The 21,472-nt window shown below is 42.5% G+C and overlaps 1 protein-coding gene across 1 annotated transcript in view; it reads right to left on the bottom strand.

The window, feature by feature from the left end:
* Positions 1 to 11,613: 11,613 nt before the first annotated feature.
* LOC115619152 (guanine nucleotide-binding protein G(q) subunit alpha-like) overlaps positions 11,614 to 21,472 on the bottom strand; it is a 127,212-nt gene continuing 117,353 nt past the window's right edge. Inside the window, 2 exon segments of the mRNA XM_030511202.1 lie at positions 11,614 to 11,804; positions 17,704 to 17,857. Of these exon segments, the coding sequence (XP_030367062.1) occupies positions 11,614 to 11,804; positions 17,704 to 17,857 (345 nt within the window).

Here is a 21,472-nt window from a genome sequence, read left to right on the forward strand (position 1 = left end):
AGGAAGACTTTTTTTTTTCCTATGATCTTACTGGAAATAAACAGGAACTCGCTTTTTTTCCGTGAGTCAAATGAAAGACCAGTTCTTATACTTTTCCATTCCTAAAACCAAGCATGACTTTTTGGCTTCAGTCTGAATACAGCTGGGTTTAGTCCATATTTACACAAACTTATTATTCTTACAGGGGAGCAGAAAAGAGTTTTTCTTGTCCTACCATTTTCTTTAAAGGCTTTTTTTTTTTCTGAGTAAAAATTAAATCAAGACCTTTCAAAGTGAAAAGGGTAACCCTCCCAAACCAGAATACCTAGTAGCCCATGAAGTGCTTAAAATGAGGGGTTTAGATACTACTCACTGTTTATGGAAATTTAAGGATTAGGTTTTAAGAGGAGGGTAGTCTTACTCCTTGTTTTTTAATGTGTAAGCCTTTCTTTTGGCCACACACGTCTACCTCTTTCCTTTAGTCAGCTTGGCACATGTCTAAACCATTGATTAGCCAAACTGGACAAAAAAAAAAAAAAAAAAAAAAAAAAAAAAAAAGTAAATTTTTTTTAATAAAAAAGCCAAGCAAGAAGAGCAGAAATGAGTGGCATTGTTTTCACCCAGTTTACTGGCTTACCAAATACCAAAGGCCAACACAAAGGAGAGGGAAAGCACCATATACCTGAGACCCAGGAACTGAGGAGGAATCAGAGGGTGGTTCATTTTAGCAGCAATGATCTATGAAATTGGGTCAGCTGCTTTGTGAAACTTCACTGTCACTGATACCAGAAGTGTTAAGGAGGATCAGGCAAGTGCATATTGTGTGGTAGATGAAGCTTTTTCCATTTACAAATACTCTGAAACTCCTAGGTGTTAGGGACAGTATAGTAAAAAAAGGTTTGGCAACGAGGTCCTATTATAGTATGTGATGCAAGTTTATGTCATAGCTATAGAATTCATAGAATTCATAGAATAGTTAGGGTTGGAAAGGACCTTAAGATCACCTAGTTCCAACCCCCCTCCCATGGGCAGGGACACCTCACACTAAACCATGTCACCCAAGGCTCTGTCCAACCTGGCCTTGAACAATGCCAGGGATGGAGCATTCACAACTTCCCTGGGCAACCCATTCCAGTGCCTCACCACCATCACTGTAAAGAACTTCTTCCTTAGACCCAACCGGAACTTCCCCTGTTTAAGTTTGAAGCCATTACCCCTTGTCCTGTTTCTACAGTCCCTAACAAAGAGTCCCTCCCCAGCACTCTTATAGACCCCCTTCAGATACTGGAAGGCTGCTATGAGGTCTCCATGCAGCCTTCTCTTCTCCAGGCTGAACAGCCCCAACTTCCTCAGCCTGTCTTCATACGGGAGATGCTCCAGCCCCCTTATCATCCTCGTGGCCCTCCTCTGGACTCACTCCAACAGCTCCATGTCCTTCTTATGTTGAGGACACCAGAACTGTACACAATACTCCAAGTGAGGTCTCACAAGAGCAGAGGGGCAGGATCACCTCTTTCAACCTGCTGGTCATGCTTCTCTTCATGCAGCCCAGGATACGGTTGGCTTTCTGGGCTGCAAGTGCACACTGCTGGCTCATGTTAAGCTTCTCATCAACCAACACCCCCAAGTCCTTCTCCACAGGGCTGCTCTGAATCTCTTCTCTGCCCAACCTGTAGCTGTGCCCAGGATTGCCCCGACCCAGGTGTAGGACCTTGCACTTGGCTTGGTTGAACTTCATAAGGTTGGCATCGGCCCACCTCTCAAGCATGTCCAGGTCCCTCTGGATGGCATCCCTTCCCTCCAGAGTGTCAACCGAACCACACAGCTTGGTGTCGTCGGCAAACTTGCTGAGGGCGCACTCAATCCCACTGTCCATGTCACCGACAAAGATGTTGAACAAGACAGGTCCCAACACCGATCCCTGAGGGACACCACTCGTTACTGTTTTCCAACTAGACATTGAGCCGTTGAGCACAACTCATTGCATGTGGCCATCGAGCCAGTTTTTTATCCACCGAGTGGTCCATCTATCAAATTGATGTCTCTCCAATTTAGAGACAAGGATGTTGTGCGGGACAGTGTCGAACACTTTGCACAAGTCCAGGTAGATGATGTCAACTACACTGTTGCTATGCACAATTTATCACACAAATACAGTTTCTACATCTACTTCTGTCCTGGTTTTGGCTAGTATAGTTATTTTTCTTCCTAGTAGCTGGTACAGTGTGTAAGGAACTGATATTTTGATAATTGCCTTAAACATTGCTTAGTGCACAAATTCAAGTGGAACTGGTGCAAGGCTGTTGTGGACAAATTGGAGAGGAACTGAAACAAGCTGGTGCTGCAAAATGAACCGCTGTTGCCTAACTTGGTAACCATAACCAACCATAAACACAAGGATGCAATGGATTTAGGTCTTGTGAAGGCAAGATCTAGCTAGTGCCTCCTGGAAGAAACTTATGTGGTTACAGAAGGCAACAGCTCATGGGCACAGCAGGGGCTGCCAAAAGCTTTTAGGGCACTCACCCCTCACAACCACCAATGAAAACCCCCTGTGACCACCACTCACATGTCGAGCTTGCACAGACACAGACCACACCCACCCTCACTTTGTATGAAAATGAGGAGGCATCCTCTCTAAAGAATAAAACCCAAATGATGAAAGCACGTGTGGGACCCCTACCACCAAGACACCCAGGGGGAAGAGGACCAATGAGACACCACTGGATCTACAGGTGGTGATATCTCTTTTCTCTCTCTCTCCCCCTCTCTCTCTCTTCTCCTCTCTTTCTTTTTATTGAATAGTGACCAGATCTAAGTAAAAACGTGTGGCATGGGACTTGCTTATCAAGTTAAAGTAATCACCATTGAGCTATCATATCTAACCACATGCCCTGTATTTTGCATTGATAAATCGTAAAACTGGTTGGTTAGTGTCATTTCACCTTAATTTAGTCCAAGGGTATAACAAACTTGATTGTTGGTCTCAAGGGGAGGGAGGTCGTCCTAAGCGACTCCTTTTGGGTTGCAACACAGTGCTGTGTTTTGGCTTTAGTCTGGGAATAATGCTGATAACACACCGATGTTTTAGTTGTTGCTAGGTAGTGCTTACTCTAATAAATTTCAGTCTCTCATGCTCTGCCAGTGAGGAGGTACACAAGAAGCTGGGAGGGAGCATAGCCAGGACAGCTGGCCTGAACTAGCCAAAGGAGAATTCCATACCACGGTACGTCATGCTTGGTATATAAACTGGGGGGGAGTTAGCTGGGAGGGGCTGATTGCTGCTTGGGGAAAAGCTGGGCATCAGTCAACAGGTGGTGAGCAATTGTATTGTGCATCACTGTTGTTTGTTGGGGTTTTTTCTTTTTGTTTTATCTCTTTTTGTTAATTCCCTTTTCATTAATTCTCTTTTCATCATCATCATCAACGAGGTGGTTGGTGACAGCCAACATGGCTTCACTAAGGGGAAATCCTGCCTGACCAATTTGGTGGCCTTCTATGATGGAGCCACGGAACTGATGGACAGGGGCAGAGCAGTTGACGTCATCTACCTGGACTTGGGCAAAGCGTTTGACGCTGTCCCGCACGACATCCTTGTCTCTAAATTGGAGAGACATCAATTTGATAGATGGACCACTCAGTGGATAAAGAACTGGCTCGATGGCCGCATGCAAAGAGTTGTGGTAAATGGCTCGATGTCCAGTTGGAAAACAGTAACGAGTGGTGTCCCTCAGGGATCAGTGTTGGGACCAGTCCTGTTCAACATCTTTGTCAGCAACATGGACAGTGGGATTGAGTGTGCCCTCAGCAAGTTTGCCGATGACACCAAGCTGTGTGGTTCGGTTGACACACTGGAGGGAAGGGATGCCATCCAGAGGGACCTTGACACGCTTATGAGGTGGGCCGATGCCAACCTTATGAAGTTTAACCAAGCCAAGTGTGAAGTCCTACACCTGGGTCAGGGCAATCCCAGGCACTGCTACAGGCTGGGCAGAGAAGAGATTCAGAGCAGCCCTGTGGAGAAGGACTTGGGGGTGTTGGTTGACGAGAAGCTTAACATGAGCCAACAGTGTGCACTTGCAGCCCAGAAAGCCAACCGTATCCTGGGCTGCATGAAGAGAAGCATGACCAGCAGGTTGAAAGAGGTGATCCTGCCCCTCTACTCTGCTCTTGTGAGACCTCACTTGGAGTGCTGCGTACAGTTCTGGTGTCCTCAACATAAGAAGGACATGGAGCTGTTGGAGCGAGTCCAGAGGAGGGCCACGAGGATGATAAGAGGGCTGGAGCACCTCCCGTATGAAGACAGGCTGAGGAAGTTGGGGCTGTTCAGCCTGGAGAAGAGAAGGCTGCATGGAGACCTCATAGCAGCCTTCCAGTATCTGAAGGGGGTCTATAAGAGTGCTGGGGAGGGACTCTTTGTTAGGGACTGTAGAAACAGGACAAGGGGTAATGGCTTCAAACTTAAACAGGGGAAGTTTAGATTAGATATAAGGAAGAAGTTCTTTACAGTGAGGGTGGTGAAGCACTGGAATGGGTTGCCCAGGGAGGTTGTGGATGCTCCATCCCTGGCAGTGTTCAAGGCCGGGTTGGACAGAGCCTTGGACCACATGGTTTAGGGCAAGGTGTCCCTGCCCATGGGAGGGGGGTTGGAACTAGATGATCTTGAGGTCCTTTCCAACCCTTACTATTCTATGATTCTATGATTCTATGATTATTATGATGATGTTGTTGTATTTCATTTCAATTATTAATCTGTTCTTATCTCAACCCACTTTTTTGTTTTTGTTTTTCTGATTCTCCTCCCCATCCCACTGGATGTTAAACCAATTTCGCATATCTAAATATCACATCTTGCATTTTTGTTGAAGTTATTCTCGCTGAGGCATAAAGGTAAAAGAAATCCTTCCTCACTGATCCCTGTCCTTTGCATTCTGCAACAGGAAATAAAAATAAATAGCAATTCACTAGGCATTCCAAGAATCTTATTTAAACTATTGTAATCATAAAATAGAGAACAAAGTCATTTTTGCAAGTGGCCTGAAATTCTCTTTGTTCAGTGCTGAAGATGTGAGTTACAATGATTGTTGTTCAAGTATGAGCTAGAATCCTGAAAAGCGACATGTAGGCATCTTTCTGTTATTCCTGTCATCACCTAGGCAAACAAGAAGATCAAAGAAACAATCTGCTCTTGCAGTACTACTGCAATCATGAAAACACTTCAGAAATTTACTTAGCCTACAAATTCTGAATTTTTTCTATTAGTAAATACATAGATTATTATTTCTTTTCCGTCATGCTTCTGAGTTTCTGTTGTACACAAGCCAAAAAATCTTTAGTAATAATGTCAAATAACTGTATTCACTGTAAAGAACCTGAAATGTTTTGAACTTTCTGGTTGTAATGAAAATATTCAGGAAATGTTAGTATATGGACAATGAGGACAGAGCATGTATAAATTAATCACTGGAATAATGCATCTATACAATATTTATCATAAGAAATATTTGGGGAGAACAATAAGCCCAAATATACTTCAGAAAAGCTAAATGTCAAGGAACAAAGATACTATAGTACAAAGTTATGGCCAAAAATACTGTATTTTTAACCAGCAAGATTTTTGTAGACCAGTATTTATGCATTAGTTTTTTTCAGAAAAAAAACCCCACACCCTATTTTTGTCCCCCAAACAATAGACAATGCCTGCATTTAAATGACACTTTAAGAAGAGGAAATATGATCTTTATTTTTTTTAAATGCTGCAAATTAAAAATATGTATCTGACACCCCCCTCCCCCCCCAAATATATTGGTCAATTAAGGATTTCCTGCAGCATGATAAATAAGGAATCAAGCAATAGACTTCAGCTTAGGCCACCAAAAGAGAGAAAAAAACCCAACACCACAAAACCAGCTTTAGAATTGGATTGAGCTGGTTGAATTATCTTGCATTTCTGACACTATCTTCAACATCAACTTTGCCCAAGTAATTCTTCTATTCTTCCATTACTTCATGGTAATGACTTGTAATACAATAGACTCATTGATCATGAAACTGGTCTGGCTTGCATTCCCAGAGTGGTCATCACCTCTATACTACGGGAGGTATATAATGGAATTTTGTTGCAATTACACATCTTTATTTTTCCTCCCCTCGGGGGGTCAACCTATGGAGGAGATATTCCCTCACACCCTCCACTCCCCCAGAATGCCAATTATAGTAGGAGTAGATTATGGAAAAGTTAAAGATCTTGAATATCCTTTCAATGCCCTGGAAAGCATCCTGCTCCTTTTGCTGGGAACCAGCTTGTTGCTGCATATGCCCTCTATGTTTTGCCTACGGCATGACCACCCTGAGAACGCCTGATCTTGTCTGATCTCGGAAGTTAAGCAGGGTCAGGTTCGGGTCTTGTCTAGGGTTAAACAACAATATAGGAGGACCACCAAGAGATTTTCCCCAAGGCTGGACAACCATGAGTGGCAGGGTGTTTGGGGCAGTATAGGCAAGGATCTAAGCCAGTGGGCCCCTCCAGTGCTTTGGAAGCGTCGGAGATGGAAGGCAGCTGTATGGAGTCCCCTGAAACAAGCTCCAGAAAATGCTGAAGGAGAGGGTGAAGTGAGTAAGTTTGCAGAGGTGAAAGCCATCCAGCTGTACCCAAGAGTGGGGCCGCTGAGGAACACCAGAACAACCAGCAAGTGGATAAAGCTGCTAAGATTGAAGTGGCTCAGATGGACTTAGATTGGCAGCATAAGGGTGAATTATTTTTAGCCCGGTGGGCCCATGACCCCTCAGGCCATCAAGGCAGAGATGCAACATATAGATGGGCTCGTGATCGAGGGGTGGACTTAACGATGGACACTATTGCCCAGGTTATTCACGAATGTGAAACATGGGCTGCGATTAAGCAAGCCAAGCTGTTAAAGCCTCTCTGGTATGGAGGACGTTGGCGGAAGTACAAATACGGGGAGGCCTTGCAGATTGAATATATCACACTCTCACTGACCCGCCAAGGCAAGCGCCATGTGCTTACCATGGTGGAAGCAACCACCGGATGGCTGGAAACATATGCTTTGCCCCACGCCACTGCCCGGAACACTATCCTGGGCCTTGAGAAACAAGTCTTGTGGTGACATGGCACCCCAGAGAGAATTGAGTCAGACAATGGGACTCATTTCCGGAACAACCTTATAGACACTTGGGCCAAAGAGCATGGCATTGAGTGGGTATATCACATCCCCTACCATGCACCAGCCTCTGGGAAAATCAAACAGTACAATGGGCTGTTAAAAACTACACTGAGAGCAATGGGTGGTGGGACTTTCAAACACTGGGATACACATTTACCAAAAGCCACCTGGTTGGTCAACACTAGGGGATCTGCCAACAGGGCTGGCCCAGCCCAATCAGAACTTTTACGTCCTGTAGAGGGGGATAAAGTTCCTGTGGTGCACATAAAGAATTTGTTGGGGAAGACAGTCTGGGTTATTCCTGCTTCAGGTAAAGGCAAACCCACTCGTGGGGTTGCTTTTGCTCAGGGACCTGGATATACTTGGTGGGTAATGCGGGAAGATGGGGAAGTCTGATGTGTACCTCAAGGGGATTTAATTTTGGGGAAAACCAGCCAATGAACTCAATTGTATGCTGTTGCCTGCTCTATAACACTTTTATAGCCCACCACCTAGACGAAACCAGGCGAGCTCAGCAGTGACCAGACGAGTTTGGCGGTGTCATCAGCAGGCAGCATCCCAACACTACACACCGTCCCTCCTGCCCTGAAAGACTGTTACAAGAGATGGAGCCTGACATCATGGACTGAACGAATTCAGCAGCTTTATAGGGATTGGTCCATGGACTAAGGAATGATAGCTCTCTCTTTGTGTGTATATATATACACGAGAGAAAAAGTGATGGTATATTGTAAAATGTGGGATCTGAGCATGACGTGAATGGTATGGAATAAGGGGTGGATACTGTCCGGGGTTCAGCTGTAGCAGTTATTTTTCTCCTTCCTAGTAGCTGGTGTAGTGCTGTGTTTTCAACTTTAGTGTGAGAACAGTGCTGATAACACACCAATGTTTTTACTTGTTGCTAAGTAATGCTTACACCAATCAAGGACTTTTCAGTCTCATGCTCTGCCAGTGAGGAGGAGCACGGGAAGCCGGGAGGAAGCAGAGTGGGGGGAGCGAGCAAGCGGCTGCATGGTTCTGAGTTACCGGCTGGGCTTAAACAATGACGCTAGGTTGGCCCTCTGAGAGGGGAAAAAAAGATGAATAAATTTTAACAATTCCCATTACATGCCTCCCAAAGTATAGAGGTGATGACCACACTGAGAACACAAGCCAGACCAGTTTTGTCGGTGTGGGTGTGTGTTTATGTATATATATGAGACAAAAGCAATGGTTTATTGAAAAATGTGGGATCTGAGCATGACGTGAATGGTATGGAATAAGGGGTGGGTACTGTCCTGGGTTCAGCTGTAGCAGTCATTTTTATCCTTCTTAGTAGCTGGTGCAGTGCTGTGTTTTTTAACTTTCAGCCTGGGAACAACGCTGATAACACCGATGTTTTTCGTTGTTGCTAAGTAATGTTTACTCCGATCAAGGACTTTCTCAATCTCATGCTTTGCCAGGGAGGAGGGGAAGTTGGGAGGAAGCAGAGACAGGATACCTGACCCAAACTAGCCAAAGGGATATTCCATCCCACAGCACGTCATGCCCAGTATATAAACCGGGGGGAGTTACCCGGAAGGCCCAGATCGCTGCTCGGGTTGAGCTGGGTATCAGTCGGAGGGTGGTGGGCAATTGTATCCTCTCCCCTTGTTATTTCCCTTATCATTATTATTATTGGTGGTAGCAGTAGTGGTTTCGTATTATACCTTAGTTACTGGACTGTTCTTATCTCAACCTGTGGGAGTTACATTCTTTCCATTCTCCTCCCCATCCCTCCGGGAGCAGGTGGAGGAAGAAGGGGGGGAGTGAGGGATTGGTTGCATGGTTCTGAGTTACTGGCTGGGCTTAAACCATGACACATTGTCTAGTGTGAGGCGTCCCTGCCCATGGCATGGGTGTTGGAATTAGATGATCTTAAGGTCCTTTCCAACCGTAACTCTTCTATGATTTTATGATTCTATGATTCTATGATTCTATGATATGACCTTAGTTGTTCATTGTCTGAAGAGGGACTGTATCTACAAAAGTGTGAATGTCTAAAATAGCCATTAAATATCTACAACAGGCCATTTTAATTTCCTAACTTGTGACTGTCTCTCCAAAATATATTTAATTTTTTGGTTTCTTAATTAGGGGTAGGTAATTTGTAGAGCTTGTTAATAAACTGTGCACACTTCATTAGTTTACTAATGTTACTATTGTAATGCAGGATAACTATGCACAGAGTTCCAATAACAGCTGCACATGCAATAAATTATTTGGGTTTTGTTTTGGTTTTTTTTTTCTGATGGGTTAACGTGTCTTTATTTATTTCATTATTTTATGAAGAATGCATAACAAGGGAATACAACCAAAAGCTTGGACTCTATCAATATCTTCATATGCAGCCCTTTTACCCCCTTTTAAAGTTTTTACAAATCATGCAGTCAGTTCTGACAGCCAGCATAAAGTCTCTTCTCCACTTTCAAACTTAAAATGTTTCACAGTCATGTGGCAGTATGATTAAAAATTACAGTTCATACAAGAGTCTGAATTAGAAAAAGCTTCATCATCCTATATATGTCAGGACAACGTCAGTTAGTGAAAAAAGCAAGTTTAAGGTTTCTGTAAAACACATTATAGCTTTGTTGTACTAGTTTTGTACTAGTGAACAGTAGTGAACAATTAAAAAGCCAGTATGGATGCTGCCATATATATATATAGATGTATATACAATGATTATAGCATTCATAATTGCACTATACCTACAATCGGTTTTCAGTTAAAGTGTTTTATGAGGGAGCAAAAAATAGCAATTGTTCATATTATTGTTTTGGAGTTGGGAGAGTTAAGGATGTAAAACATCTCATTAGTATTTATTGTTAACTTTGTTACTCAACTAATAAGTCATTCTTTTTTCACCTCTCCTCTGCTGCTGAAAGGCAATAATTTCTGTGCTAAGCGCATTCTAGTGCTACTTGGCATTGTAAATAATCAATCCAATTATGTCTGACCTCTGAATTCTCTGTAGCTTGCTAGCGATCATGCATCTGGTCAAAAACCACCTTTCAACCTAAACTGCTCATCAAGGTGTGCTACATTTTTGTTGTTAAAAATTTGCACATTTAAATTTCAAGAGTGATTTTTCACTGTTTCCTTTACATTAATAAATCTTTCTAAAGAACATCAAGAGGCTATTTTGCATGAAGCCTATCAAATGTCTGTGAATTAGTTAAGAGACAACTTTATCAAGAAAGGTAACTAAATGTGATCACTCATCAATAATTTCATGCTGTACAAAGGTACTTTGATATTATTACAGAAAACATTGTATGCAATCTTATGCCATCTCTGACATAAGGAGAGAGTTAAACTGTCTTCTCTACATGTATACCTAGTAGCATATTCATTCACACTGTTGTTTTTGGCATTAGAAAATGGAACATTTTCTAAAAAAAAGAACATATGATCTGAAACCTTGTTTGTTTCTCATTTGGCAGTTGATTCAATCAGGTCAGTTTCCAATCCATCTGGCATTTCAGTCGGTATCTTATGCTTCAAAAGTATTGGTTATTTTTATAAAAAAGCCAGATTTGGCAAGATTTTATACAACAAAAATATTTTTTCTACTGTGGAAAAACACATTTTTAAAAAGTTCTAACTTAAGAAAAAATGCACACAACCAAACACACCCCCCCCCCCACTGTTTCAGGCTGTAGCCACTGGGGAAAATGACATTTGTTTGGCATTTGTGAATAAAGAGAAAATAATAGCACATGGCAATTAAAAAGAGATTCTATGATATTCCATGAACATCCCAGGTTTGTGTCTTTAATTATTTCATTACTGTCTTCTATGCATCTTTCTGAACTGTGAAAGACATTTATATTTTGCAATTCCAATATTCTAGCCTCAGAAGTGAAGACAGAATGAAAACACCCATCTCAAGAATTTAAAAGTCACACTATCAATACTTTTGATCCTTCAGAGAAAGTACATTCTGTAAAATTTGAATGAGCGATGACTTCAGTTTTGATGATAGCATTTTTCCTGACCAAATCACTCAACAGAAAATATTTTACCAAGGAATGAAACTGGGAAAACAGCCATTATACTTTAAAAAACATAAGGGGGCGAGGAAGGAGGGAGTGAGAAAAGGTCAGGGAAAGAGGAAACCAGTTTGATTTTGTTTCAATAGCAAAAAACTATTATCCTTTGTGAGCGTACTACTGAGAATTTAAAACACATTGAGTCACAAGGTTTTGCCTAAAAAATAAGGAAATGTGCTGTGAATGTACTTCAGCATCTTTTGGTTTTCCTCCATATAGTTTAAATAAAATCATAATATTAACTAAAAATTCTGTGGACATTCACAGAGTCCAGGCTGGCAATAAATTAGTATTATGCAATTTGTTTTCACAGATAATACAGCCCCTCTTGTTTATCTTCAGTCATGCAAAGGTGGTCTTGGAGGGCCTCCTAGGCACAATTAGACCAGGTTGTACTCCTTCAGGTTTAACTGTAGGATTGTGTCCTTGACAGCAGCAAAGACAAAGCGTATATTCTCTGTGTCTGTAGCACATGTGAAGTGGGAGTAGATAATTTTGTCATTATCTGGATTCAGGTCTACAAACATCTTCAAGATGAACTCTCGTGCTGCTTGTGCATCCCGTTGTGGTCCTGATAATTAAGAAGAGAAAGAAAGTTTTTCCTAAAGTCAATTCAATATTTGAGCTTCTTTAGGAAGGGAACCTTAGGAGCAGAAAACAGAAGAGACTCAGTCTGTGATCCTCATATAAGAGAAAAAGGGAAAGTTTTTACTAATAAATACTACCATATACTATTTTTTCCCAGTAAGAACCATTAAAAAATAAAAATGGAAGGAGATTCCAGAACAAGAGCTGTTCTTTTCCTGCTGACTATCCTCTTTCTTCTATAAGATGTTTAAAATAGAGATATGAAATTTATGATCTATAACCACATGAAATGAATGACAATAGTTGCTTTATACTAATAAATATTTAAAAAATAATAGAATCAGACCATTTTCAGTCTATATTTACAATATTTAAACTATACTTAAGTACGTTCTTTTAAAATGTAGCATAATCAAGTTACATCCTAAACTGGTCTGACACCATCGCCAATAGAATTTCATTTACTTTAGTGACAATATACATGCTTGATAGTTGAAGCTGTTCAATTGCAAAAGGTTAATGTTCAAAGAAATCAATTATCTAAATTATATATAGCAATCCTATTAAATCTAAATTAAGCCTGTAATTCTCAGAACACAAAGTCTATGCAACCAAACTGCATGTTCTGCTTTGTGCAAGACAGAAGGCAAAATAATGACTTCCAATCTAGAACAGTGAGGATTTGTTCATGTTCACAGCCAAAAGAGCAGCACAGAAGCAGGAACGTTAGCCACAAGCTATTGTTTTCCTATACTGCAATTATGTTTCAGTGCAATTAGAGAATAATTAGGCCATTATTCCCTTGCCCTCCTGTTTCTGCAACGTGGGTTTCTACAGAACAGGTATGTTTGCTGTGCCTCTTCCTATCTCCTCATTAGTCCTGGTCTTGTTACATGACTACAGTGCTCAGCTGTTATATTGTTCTGTCCTTCAGTGGTTATGAAATCTGTACTTAGGGGGTTAGCGTGTACCCACATACATAACTTTCAGTAACTACACAATAAAACTTATTTTTAATACTTAAATACAATTATGAACATTTCTAATTTGGATAACTGCAAAAATTAGGCAGCAAAGAAAGCACAGAAGAGAAATCATATGCTTTCTGATAGCTATTGGTTGCAAGGCCTTGTGGAAGGAGAACATGATTCTATAATATCATGGTGCATGCACATGAATATCATAGAATCATAGAATGGTTTGGGTTCGAAGGGACCTTAAAGATCATCTCGTTCCAACCCCTCTGCCATGGGCAGGGTCACCTTCCACTACATCAGGTTGCTCAAAGCACCATCCAACTTGGCCTTGAACACACATGCACATATATATATGTATGTATGCATGTATGTATAAATGTATATAGACATATATATATGTATATAGACAGATACACAGACTACACATTTGCTGTGATGTAGAGAAGAACATGTAAACAGATAATAAGTTCTCTGAGGTAGGACAGAGAGGAATATTCAAAATTTTTAACATTTCTAAACAACAGATTCTAGCCTTTAGCTTCAGCACGTATTCTATAGAAACAGCAGCAACGATAAATTTCACTACTATGTTTTTACTCTTAACAAGTTTAAATGTTTGTAAAGGAGACTCCTAGACTTTCAAAGACAACAATTTCTTCAAAATATGCCATTTATTGTTTTAATCAAATTCCTAGAATTTTGTTAAACAGTTTTACAGTGAGTAGATACAGGTAGGGTAGGTTGTGCCTCTCAATATCTACTGTCCTATTCAAAGCCTGTATCCAAATTTTGTTAAAAAGAAAGTTAAACACCTCAGTAATTTAGAAAAAAGGGAATAAGCCAATGTTAGATTTACAATGCTACGTGGTTATGATCTAAATAATATTGTAAAAGAATTATAACACAAATCAGTTGGTTTCCTGTCCATCACTCCCTATTTTAGCAGTCTTCAAAGAGTCTCTCTGTAGGATAGTCAAGTCCTATATATAAAGTACTACAATTTGGCTTAGCTACATTAGCTTGGTGAGTGTAATCATTTACTTTCTTTGAAGACTCTGGAGGGGAGTGTGGTCCTGTGGATAGATATTTTTCTCTTCTTTCCCTCCCAAGCATGGACCCTTTTTGATATTTTGATAATTGGGGGGTGGTGGGTGGTCTCTAATTTCCCCCATTATTCTGCAATATACGTAATACGTATTTTTTATAGAATCATAGAATAGTTAAGGTTGGAAAGGACCTTAAGATCATCTAATTCTGACCCCCCTGCCATGGGCAGGGACACCTCGCACTAAACCACGTCGCCCAAGGCTCTGTCCAACCTGGCCTTGAACACCGCCAGGGATGGAGCATCAACAACTTCCTTGGGCAACCTGTTACAGTGCCTCACCACCCTCACTGTAAAGAACTTCTTCCTTATGTCTAATCTAAACTTCCCCTGCTTAAGTTTGAAGCCATTACCCCTTGTCCTATCACTACAGTCCCTAAGGAAGAGTCCCTCCCCAGCATCCTTATAGGCCCCCTTCAGGTACTGGAAGGCTGCTATGAGGTCTCCATGCAGCCTTCTCTTCTCCAGGCTGAACAGCCCCAACTTCCTCAGCCTGTCTTCATATGGGAGGTGCTCTAGCTCTCTTATCATCCTTGTGGCCCTCCTCTGGACTTGCTCCAACAGCTCCATGTCCTTCTTATGTTGAGGACACCAGAACTGTACACAATACTCCAAGTGAGGTCTCATGAGAGCAGAGTAGAGGGGCAGGATCTCCTCCTTTGACCTGCTGGTCACACTTCTTTTGACGCAGCCCAGGATACGGTTGGCTTTCTGGGCTGTGAGTGCACACTGAAGCAGCTCATGTTAAGCTTCTCATCAACCAACACCCCCAAGTCCTTTTCTGCAGGGCTGCTCTGAATCTCTTCTCTGCCCAGCCTGTAGCTGTGCCTGGGATGGCTCCGACCCAGGTGTAGGACCTTGCACTTGGCTTGGTTAAACTTCATAAGGTTGGTATTGGCCCACCTCACAAGCATGTCCAGGTCCCTCTGGATGGCATCCCTTCCCTCCTGCATATCAACTGAACCACACAGCTTGGTGTCGTCGGCAAACTTGCTGAGGGCACACTCAATCCCACTGTCCATGTCACCAACAAAGATGTTGAACAAGACAGGTCCCAACACCGACCCCTGAGGGACACCACTCATTCCTGTTTTCCAACTGGACATTGAACTGCTGAGCACAACTCTTTGCATGCGGCCATCCAGCCAGTTCTTTTTCCACTGAGTGGTCCATCCATCAAATTGATGTCTCTCCAATTTAGAGACAAGGATGTCGTGCGGGACAGTGTCGAATGCTTTGCACAAGTCCAGGTAGATGACATCAACTGCTCTGCCCCTGTCCATCAGTTCCATAGCCCCATCATAGAAGGCCACCAAATTGGTCAGACAGGATTTGCCCTTAGTGAAGCCATGTTGGCTGTCACCAACCACCTCATTGTTTTTCATATGCCTTAGCATGTTTTCCAGGAGAATCTGCTCCAAGATTTTGCCAGGCACAGAGGTGAGACTGACTGGTCTGTAGTTCCCCGAGTCTTCCATTTTCCCCTTCTTGAAAATGGGGGTTATATTTCCCTTTTTCCAGTTGTCAGGAACTTCACCTGACAAGTTCGCCAACAACACTAAAAGTTGTGTGGTGAGGATGACATATTGGAGGAAAGGGATGCCATCCAGAGGGACTTTGACAGTCTCAAGAGGTGGGCCAATGCTTTCCTGGCAGCCTTCTTCCCTCCAGGGCTTTATCCCATTGTACTCCACCAAGCAGATCCCTCAAGAGGCCAAAGTCTGCTCTCCTGAAGTTCAGGGTAGTGAGCTTGGTGCGCACCCTCCTCGCCACCCTAAGGATCTCAAACTCCACCATTTCATGGTCACTGCAGCCAAGGCTGCCCTCGAGCTTCATGTTCCCCACCAGCCCCACCCTGTTTGTGAGGACAAGGTCCAGCATAGACGCCCTCCTCTTTGGTTCCTCTATCACTTGGAGAAGGATACCTGAGATAAAACCTAATAACCTGCTGCGATGAAATGACTGGTTTGGTAGATGAGAGGAGAGCAGTGGATATTGTCCACCTAGACTTCAGTAAGGCTTTTGACATGGTCTCCCATAAGATCTTCATAGGGAAGCTGATGAAGTATGTGCTGGATGAGCAGTGAATGGCACTGAAAACTGGCTGAATGGCTGGGATCAGAGGGTGGTGATTAGTGCCACAAAGTCTTGTTGGAGGCCAGTAACTAGTGGGGTACCCCAGGGGTCAATACTGGGTCCAGTCCTGTTTAACATCTTCTTTAATGATCTGGATGAGGGAGAAGAGTGTACCATCAGCAAGTTTCCTGATGACACAAAACTGGGAGGAGTGGCTGCCATCCAGAGGGACCTCAAAAAGCTGGAGAAATGGGCTGACATGAACCTCATGAAGTTCAACAAGAGGAAGTGCCATGTCCTGCACCTGAGGAGGAACAAGCCCAATAAGTACCTGGGGGTACTGGTGGACACCAAGTGGAACATGAGCCAGCAATCTGCCCTTGCCACAAAGAAGGCTAATGGTATCCTGGGCTGCATTAGAAGGAATGTTGTTAGCAGGTCGAGAGAGGCGATCCTTCTGCTCTACTGAGCACTGGTGAGGCCACACCTGGAGCCCCATGTCCAGATTTGGGGCTCCCCAGTACAAGAGAGACATGGACATATTGGAGAGAGTCCAGAAAAGGGCCACAAAGATGATTAAGGAACTGGAGGAAAGGCTGAGAAACCTGCAAATGTTTACCCTAGAGAAGATAAGGCTCAGGCAGGGATCTCATAAATGTATACAAATATCCGAAGGAAGGTTATAAAGAAGATGGGCCAGGCTGTTGTCAATGGTGCCCAGTGACAGGACAAGAGGCAACGGGAACAAGCTGAAACACAGGAGATTCCATCTGAACATCAGGAAATGCTTTTATGCTGTGAGGGTGACTGAGCACTGGAACAGGTTTCTCAGAGAATCAGAGAACACCGTATTGGAAGAGACCTCAAGGATCATCTGGTCCAACCTTAAAGATCATCTGGTCCATCCTTTCTAGTCAAGCATGATCTAGACTAGATGTCCCAGCATGCTGTCCAGGCAAATCTCAGATCTTGACCCAGAGGCATTCAATAGGGTTTCCATAATTGCTATTGTTGACTTCGGTTGTGGAGTCTCTCTCCTTGGAGATATTCAAAAGCCATCACGACATGGTCCTGGGCACTAGGTGACCTTGTTTGAGAAGGGATGTTGGACCAGATGATCTCTAGAGGTCCCTTCCAACCTCAGTATGGTCTGATTCTGCAGACTGTTCACTGCGAACACATCCTTTCCTCTCAAACAGGGAAAAACTGTAACTTTTTCCTTTTATCACTCTCTAGTTTTGAAAATGAAAGATTTAATCTTTTTTTGTAGCTTTTGAATCTGTTTTTCACTCTCTGGTGAGACAAAAGAGATGTTGTATGAATTTGATTTTTTTCTCTGTTGCCAAAGCCTCCACTCAGTTACCTTAGAATACCTAACTTTTCACCTCAGGAGAACTTTCTGAAAGTACAGCTTCCTTAGAAACATCTGTGTGTTCCACATAATGTTTTCTGGGACAAGCACATTAAAAAAAAAAATAAATTGCTTTTTAAAATAATTTCATCCTTTTCATTTTTTTTTTTTTTAAACATGACCAGCAATTAATTCAACTACAAACTAGTCATTTGGTGTATAAGTACAGTTTGTAAAGAAGAAAATGGGTGTAATTAAGAATGGGTGATAATTATTGTCCTAAGAACCTTTAAGCAAAATATGGACAAGGCTATTACATTTTGTCATTACCACAGTGTAAATGGGGCATGAGCTTCAGGGGCAATATACTTACCATCGTACTCTGGGAAATAATCAACTAAATGGGAGTACATAATTTTCTCCTCTAAGAGATCTTTTTTATTTAAGAACAGAATGACTGAAGAATTCTGGAACCATGGATATGTGATAATTGTCCTAAAGAGTGCTTTGCTTTCTTCCATTCGATTCTGGAATAACGAAGAGAGATTAATTTATGTGGTCACGAAATTTTTTATCTTTTTTTAATCAACCTATGCAATTCCATTTTATTTGATAAACAGATGCATTTCATGTTTTCCACCTTCTTACTGAAATGTAACTGATTCATTTAAAATGCATAGGTAAGTGGCAAATTAAATATGCAGGCAGTTTCCTTTTGGACAGGTCAGACATGATAGCTGCAACAGGTACTGTTGTAAATACTGATTATGCACAGTTATGATCAGCCAAAAAATTTGTGGGTACTGAAACATATGTGGTTCAAGCCAGAGAAAAGTGTACAACAAGATATAATAACCAAGTTTTAAAAAAACCTTATTTATTTTATATGACTTTCCTGAACTTTAAATGCAAGTAATCCTTAATTTTTTTGAAAGAGATCAGCTTTAAAACAGTTCCAGAAAAATTTGGAATTTACCCGCTGATAATCAGAGAATATTTCCCCAAATCAAAGGCTTATGACATAAAAACTTACGAATAGTAAATTTGTTTCTAGCACCATTGGGTTAGCCTTTACTTAAGCCTTGCTTAATTGCTCTTAAAAAGTATTGTGCGTTATAGTGGAAATGAAAGCTAATGAGGCATACAGTTCTGTTTGTAAGGGCTTTCTGACACTAAAATTCTGTTATGTTTTGATATGGTTCTGAAGAACTGTTAGTCTGACATGATACAGTTAATACAGAGTCAGAACAAATTGAATTCAATACTAGGAATTAACTCTACTTCTTTCTTGATTTGTAAAACTCTAAGGAAGGCCTGATTAGCTACCTATGGAGGTTTTTTTTAGGATCTACTTCCTGAAAACAATAGTTTCACAACCAAACAGGCCTCCAGAGAACAAAATCAAGGAAGTAAATCCTGCATATTCAGCTGTTGCTGAGCCATAGAATCACAGAAGCATAGATAGAGTAATTTCTGTTGGAAAAGACCCTTAAGATCATTCAGTCTAACCGTTAACATAACACTACCAAGTCCACCACTAAACCATGACCCTAAGCACCACATCTACATGTCGTTTAAACACCTCCGGGGATGGTGACTCAACCACTTCCCTGGGCAGCCTGTTCCGATGCTTGACAACCCTTTTGGTGAAGTTATTTTTCTCTCATCCTATTGCTTGTTACTTGGAAAAAGACACTGACACCCACCTCACTACAACCTCCTTTCAGGTAGTTGTACTGAGTGAAAATGTTTCCCCTAAGCCTCCTTTTCTCCAGGGCAAACAACTGCAGTTCCTTCAGCCGCTCCTCATAAGAATTGTCCTCTAGACACTTCACCAGCTTTGTTGCGCTTCTTTGAACATGCTCCAGCACCTCAATGTCTTTCTTGTAGTGAGGGGCCCAAAACTGAACACAGTATTTGAGGTCCAGTCTTACCAGTGCTGATGTCATGGTTTAAGCCCAGCCAGTAACTCAGAACCATGCAGCTGTTCACTCACTCCCCCCCTTCTTCTCCCCCCACTCCCAGAGGGATGGGGAGGAGAATGGAAAGAATGTAAATCCCACGGGTTGAGATAAGAACAATCCAGTAACTAAGGTATAATACAAAACCACTACTACCACCACTAATAATAATAATGATAAGGGAAATAACAAGGGGAGAGAATACAATTGCTCACCACCCGCTGACCGATACACAGCCCGACCCGAGCAGTGATCTGGGCCTTTCGCGTAACTCCTCCCGGTTTATATACTGGGCATGGTGTGCTGTGGGATGGAATACCCCTTTGGCTACTTTGGGTCAGGTGTCCTGTCTCTGCTTCCTCCCAGCTTCCCCTCCTCCCTGGCAGAGCATGAGACTGAGAAAGTCCTTCGTCGGAGTAAACATTACTTAGCAACAACTAAAAACATCGGTGTGTTATCAGTATTGTTCTCAGACTAAAGTCGAAAACACAGCACTGCACTAGTTACTAAGGAGGAGAAAAATGACTGTTACAGCTGAGCCCAGGACTGTCCTGGGTTCAGCTGAGTACAGGGGGATGATCACTGCCCTAGTCCTGCTGGCCACGCTATTTCTGATACAAGACAGAATGCTATTGGCCTTCTTGGCCACCTGGGCACACTGCTGGCTCATATTCAGCTGGCTGTTGACCAACACCCCCAGGACCTTTTTCCACCTGGTGGTTTCCCAGCCACCCTTCCCCAAGCCTATAGAGTTGCACAGGGTTGTTATAATCCAAGTGCAGGACCCAGCTCTGTAGAGCCTTCCTACCCTCAAGCAGATCAACGCTCCTGCCCAATTTGGTGTTGTCTTCAAATTTACTGAGGGTGCATTCAATCCTCTCCTCCAGATAATTGATAAAGATATTAAAGATATTAAACAAAATTGACCCCAGTACTGAGGCCTTGGGAACACCACTTGTGACTGGCCACCAACTGGATTTAACTCCATTCACTACAACTCTTTGGGTCCATCTATCCAGTTATTTTTTTTTACCCAGCAAACAGTACACCCGTCCAAGCTATGAGCAGCCAGTTTCTTCAGGAGAATCCTGTGGGAAATGGTGTCAAAGGCTTAACCGAAGTCTAAGTAATCAACATCCACAGTCTTTCCCTCATCCACTAAGCGGATCATCTTGTCATAAAATGCCCTTGTCAGGGCAGTCAAGCAGAACCTGCCACAGGTACTCTTGGGTGGATCCCATCCTGGCCCATAGACTTGTGTGTGTGTCTAAATGGTGTAATAGGTCGCTAAAAATTTCCTCTTGGATTATGGGGCCCTCATTCTGCTCCCTGTCCCTGTCTTCCAGCTCAGTGGGCTGGGTACTCTGAGAACAACTGGTCTTACTAGTAAAGACTGAGGCAAAGGTGGCATTAAGTACCTCAGCCTTTTCCTCAGCCTTTGTGTCCTGGGTTCAGCTACAGCAGTCATTTTTTCTCCTTCTTAGTAGCTGGTGCAGTGCTGTGGTTTTGACTTTCAGCCTGGGAACAACGCTGATAACACTGATGTTTTTAGTTCTTGCTAAGTAATGTTTACTCTGATCAAGGACTTTCTCAGTCTCATGCTCTGCCAGGGAGGAGGGGAAGTCGGGAGGAAGCAGAGACAGGACACCTGACCCAAAGTAGCCAAAGGGGTATTCCATCCCACAGCACGTCATGCCCAGTGTATAAACTGGGGGGAGTTACGCGGAAGGCCCAGATCGCTGCTCGGGTCGGGCTGGGTATCGGTTGGCGGGTGCTGAGCAATTGTATCCTCTCCCCTTGTTATTTCCTTTATCATTATTATTATTAGTGGTGGTAGTAGTGGTTTTGTATTATACCTTAGTTACTGGACTGCTCTTATCTCAACCTGTGGGAGTTAGATTCTTTTGATTCTCCTTCCCATCCCTCCTGGAGTGGGGGGAGGAGGAAAGGGGGGGAGTGAGCAAGTGGCTGCATGGTTCTGAGTTACTGGCTGGGCTTAAACCATGACACTTTGTCACTGTTTCCCCCCACATCCAATAAAGGATGGACATTCTCCTTAGCCCTCCTTTTGTTGTTAATGTATGCTACATTCTACTAGAAAACTCAGACAGTTTTGCTGTAAGCGTATTTTCACTTGTATTAATTTACATTTTAGTGACTTGCATAAGAATGGAAAAAAGG

The sequence above is a fragment of the Strigops habroptila genome, chromosome W (genome assembly GCF_004027225.2).
Source record: "Strigops habroptila isolate Jane chromosome W, bStrHab1.2.pri, whole genome shotgun sequence".
Taxonomy (NCBI): Eukaryota; Metazoa; Chordata; class Aves; order Psittaciformes; family Psittacidae; genus Strigops; species Strigops habroptila.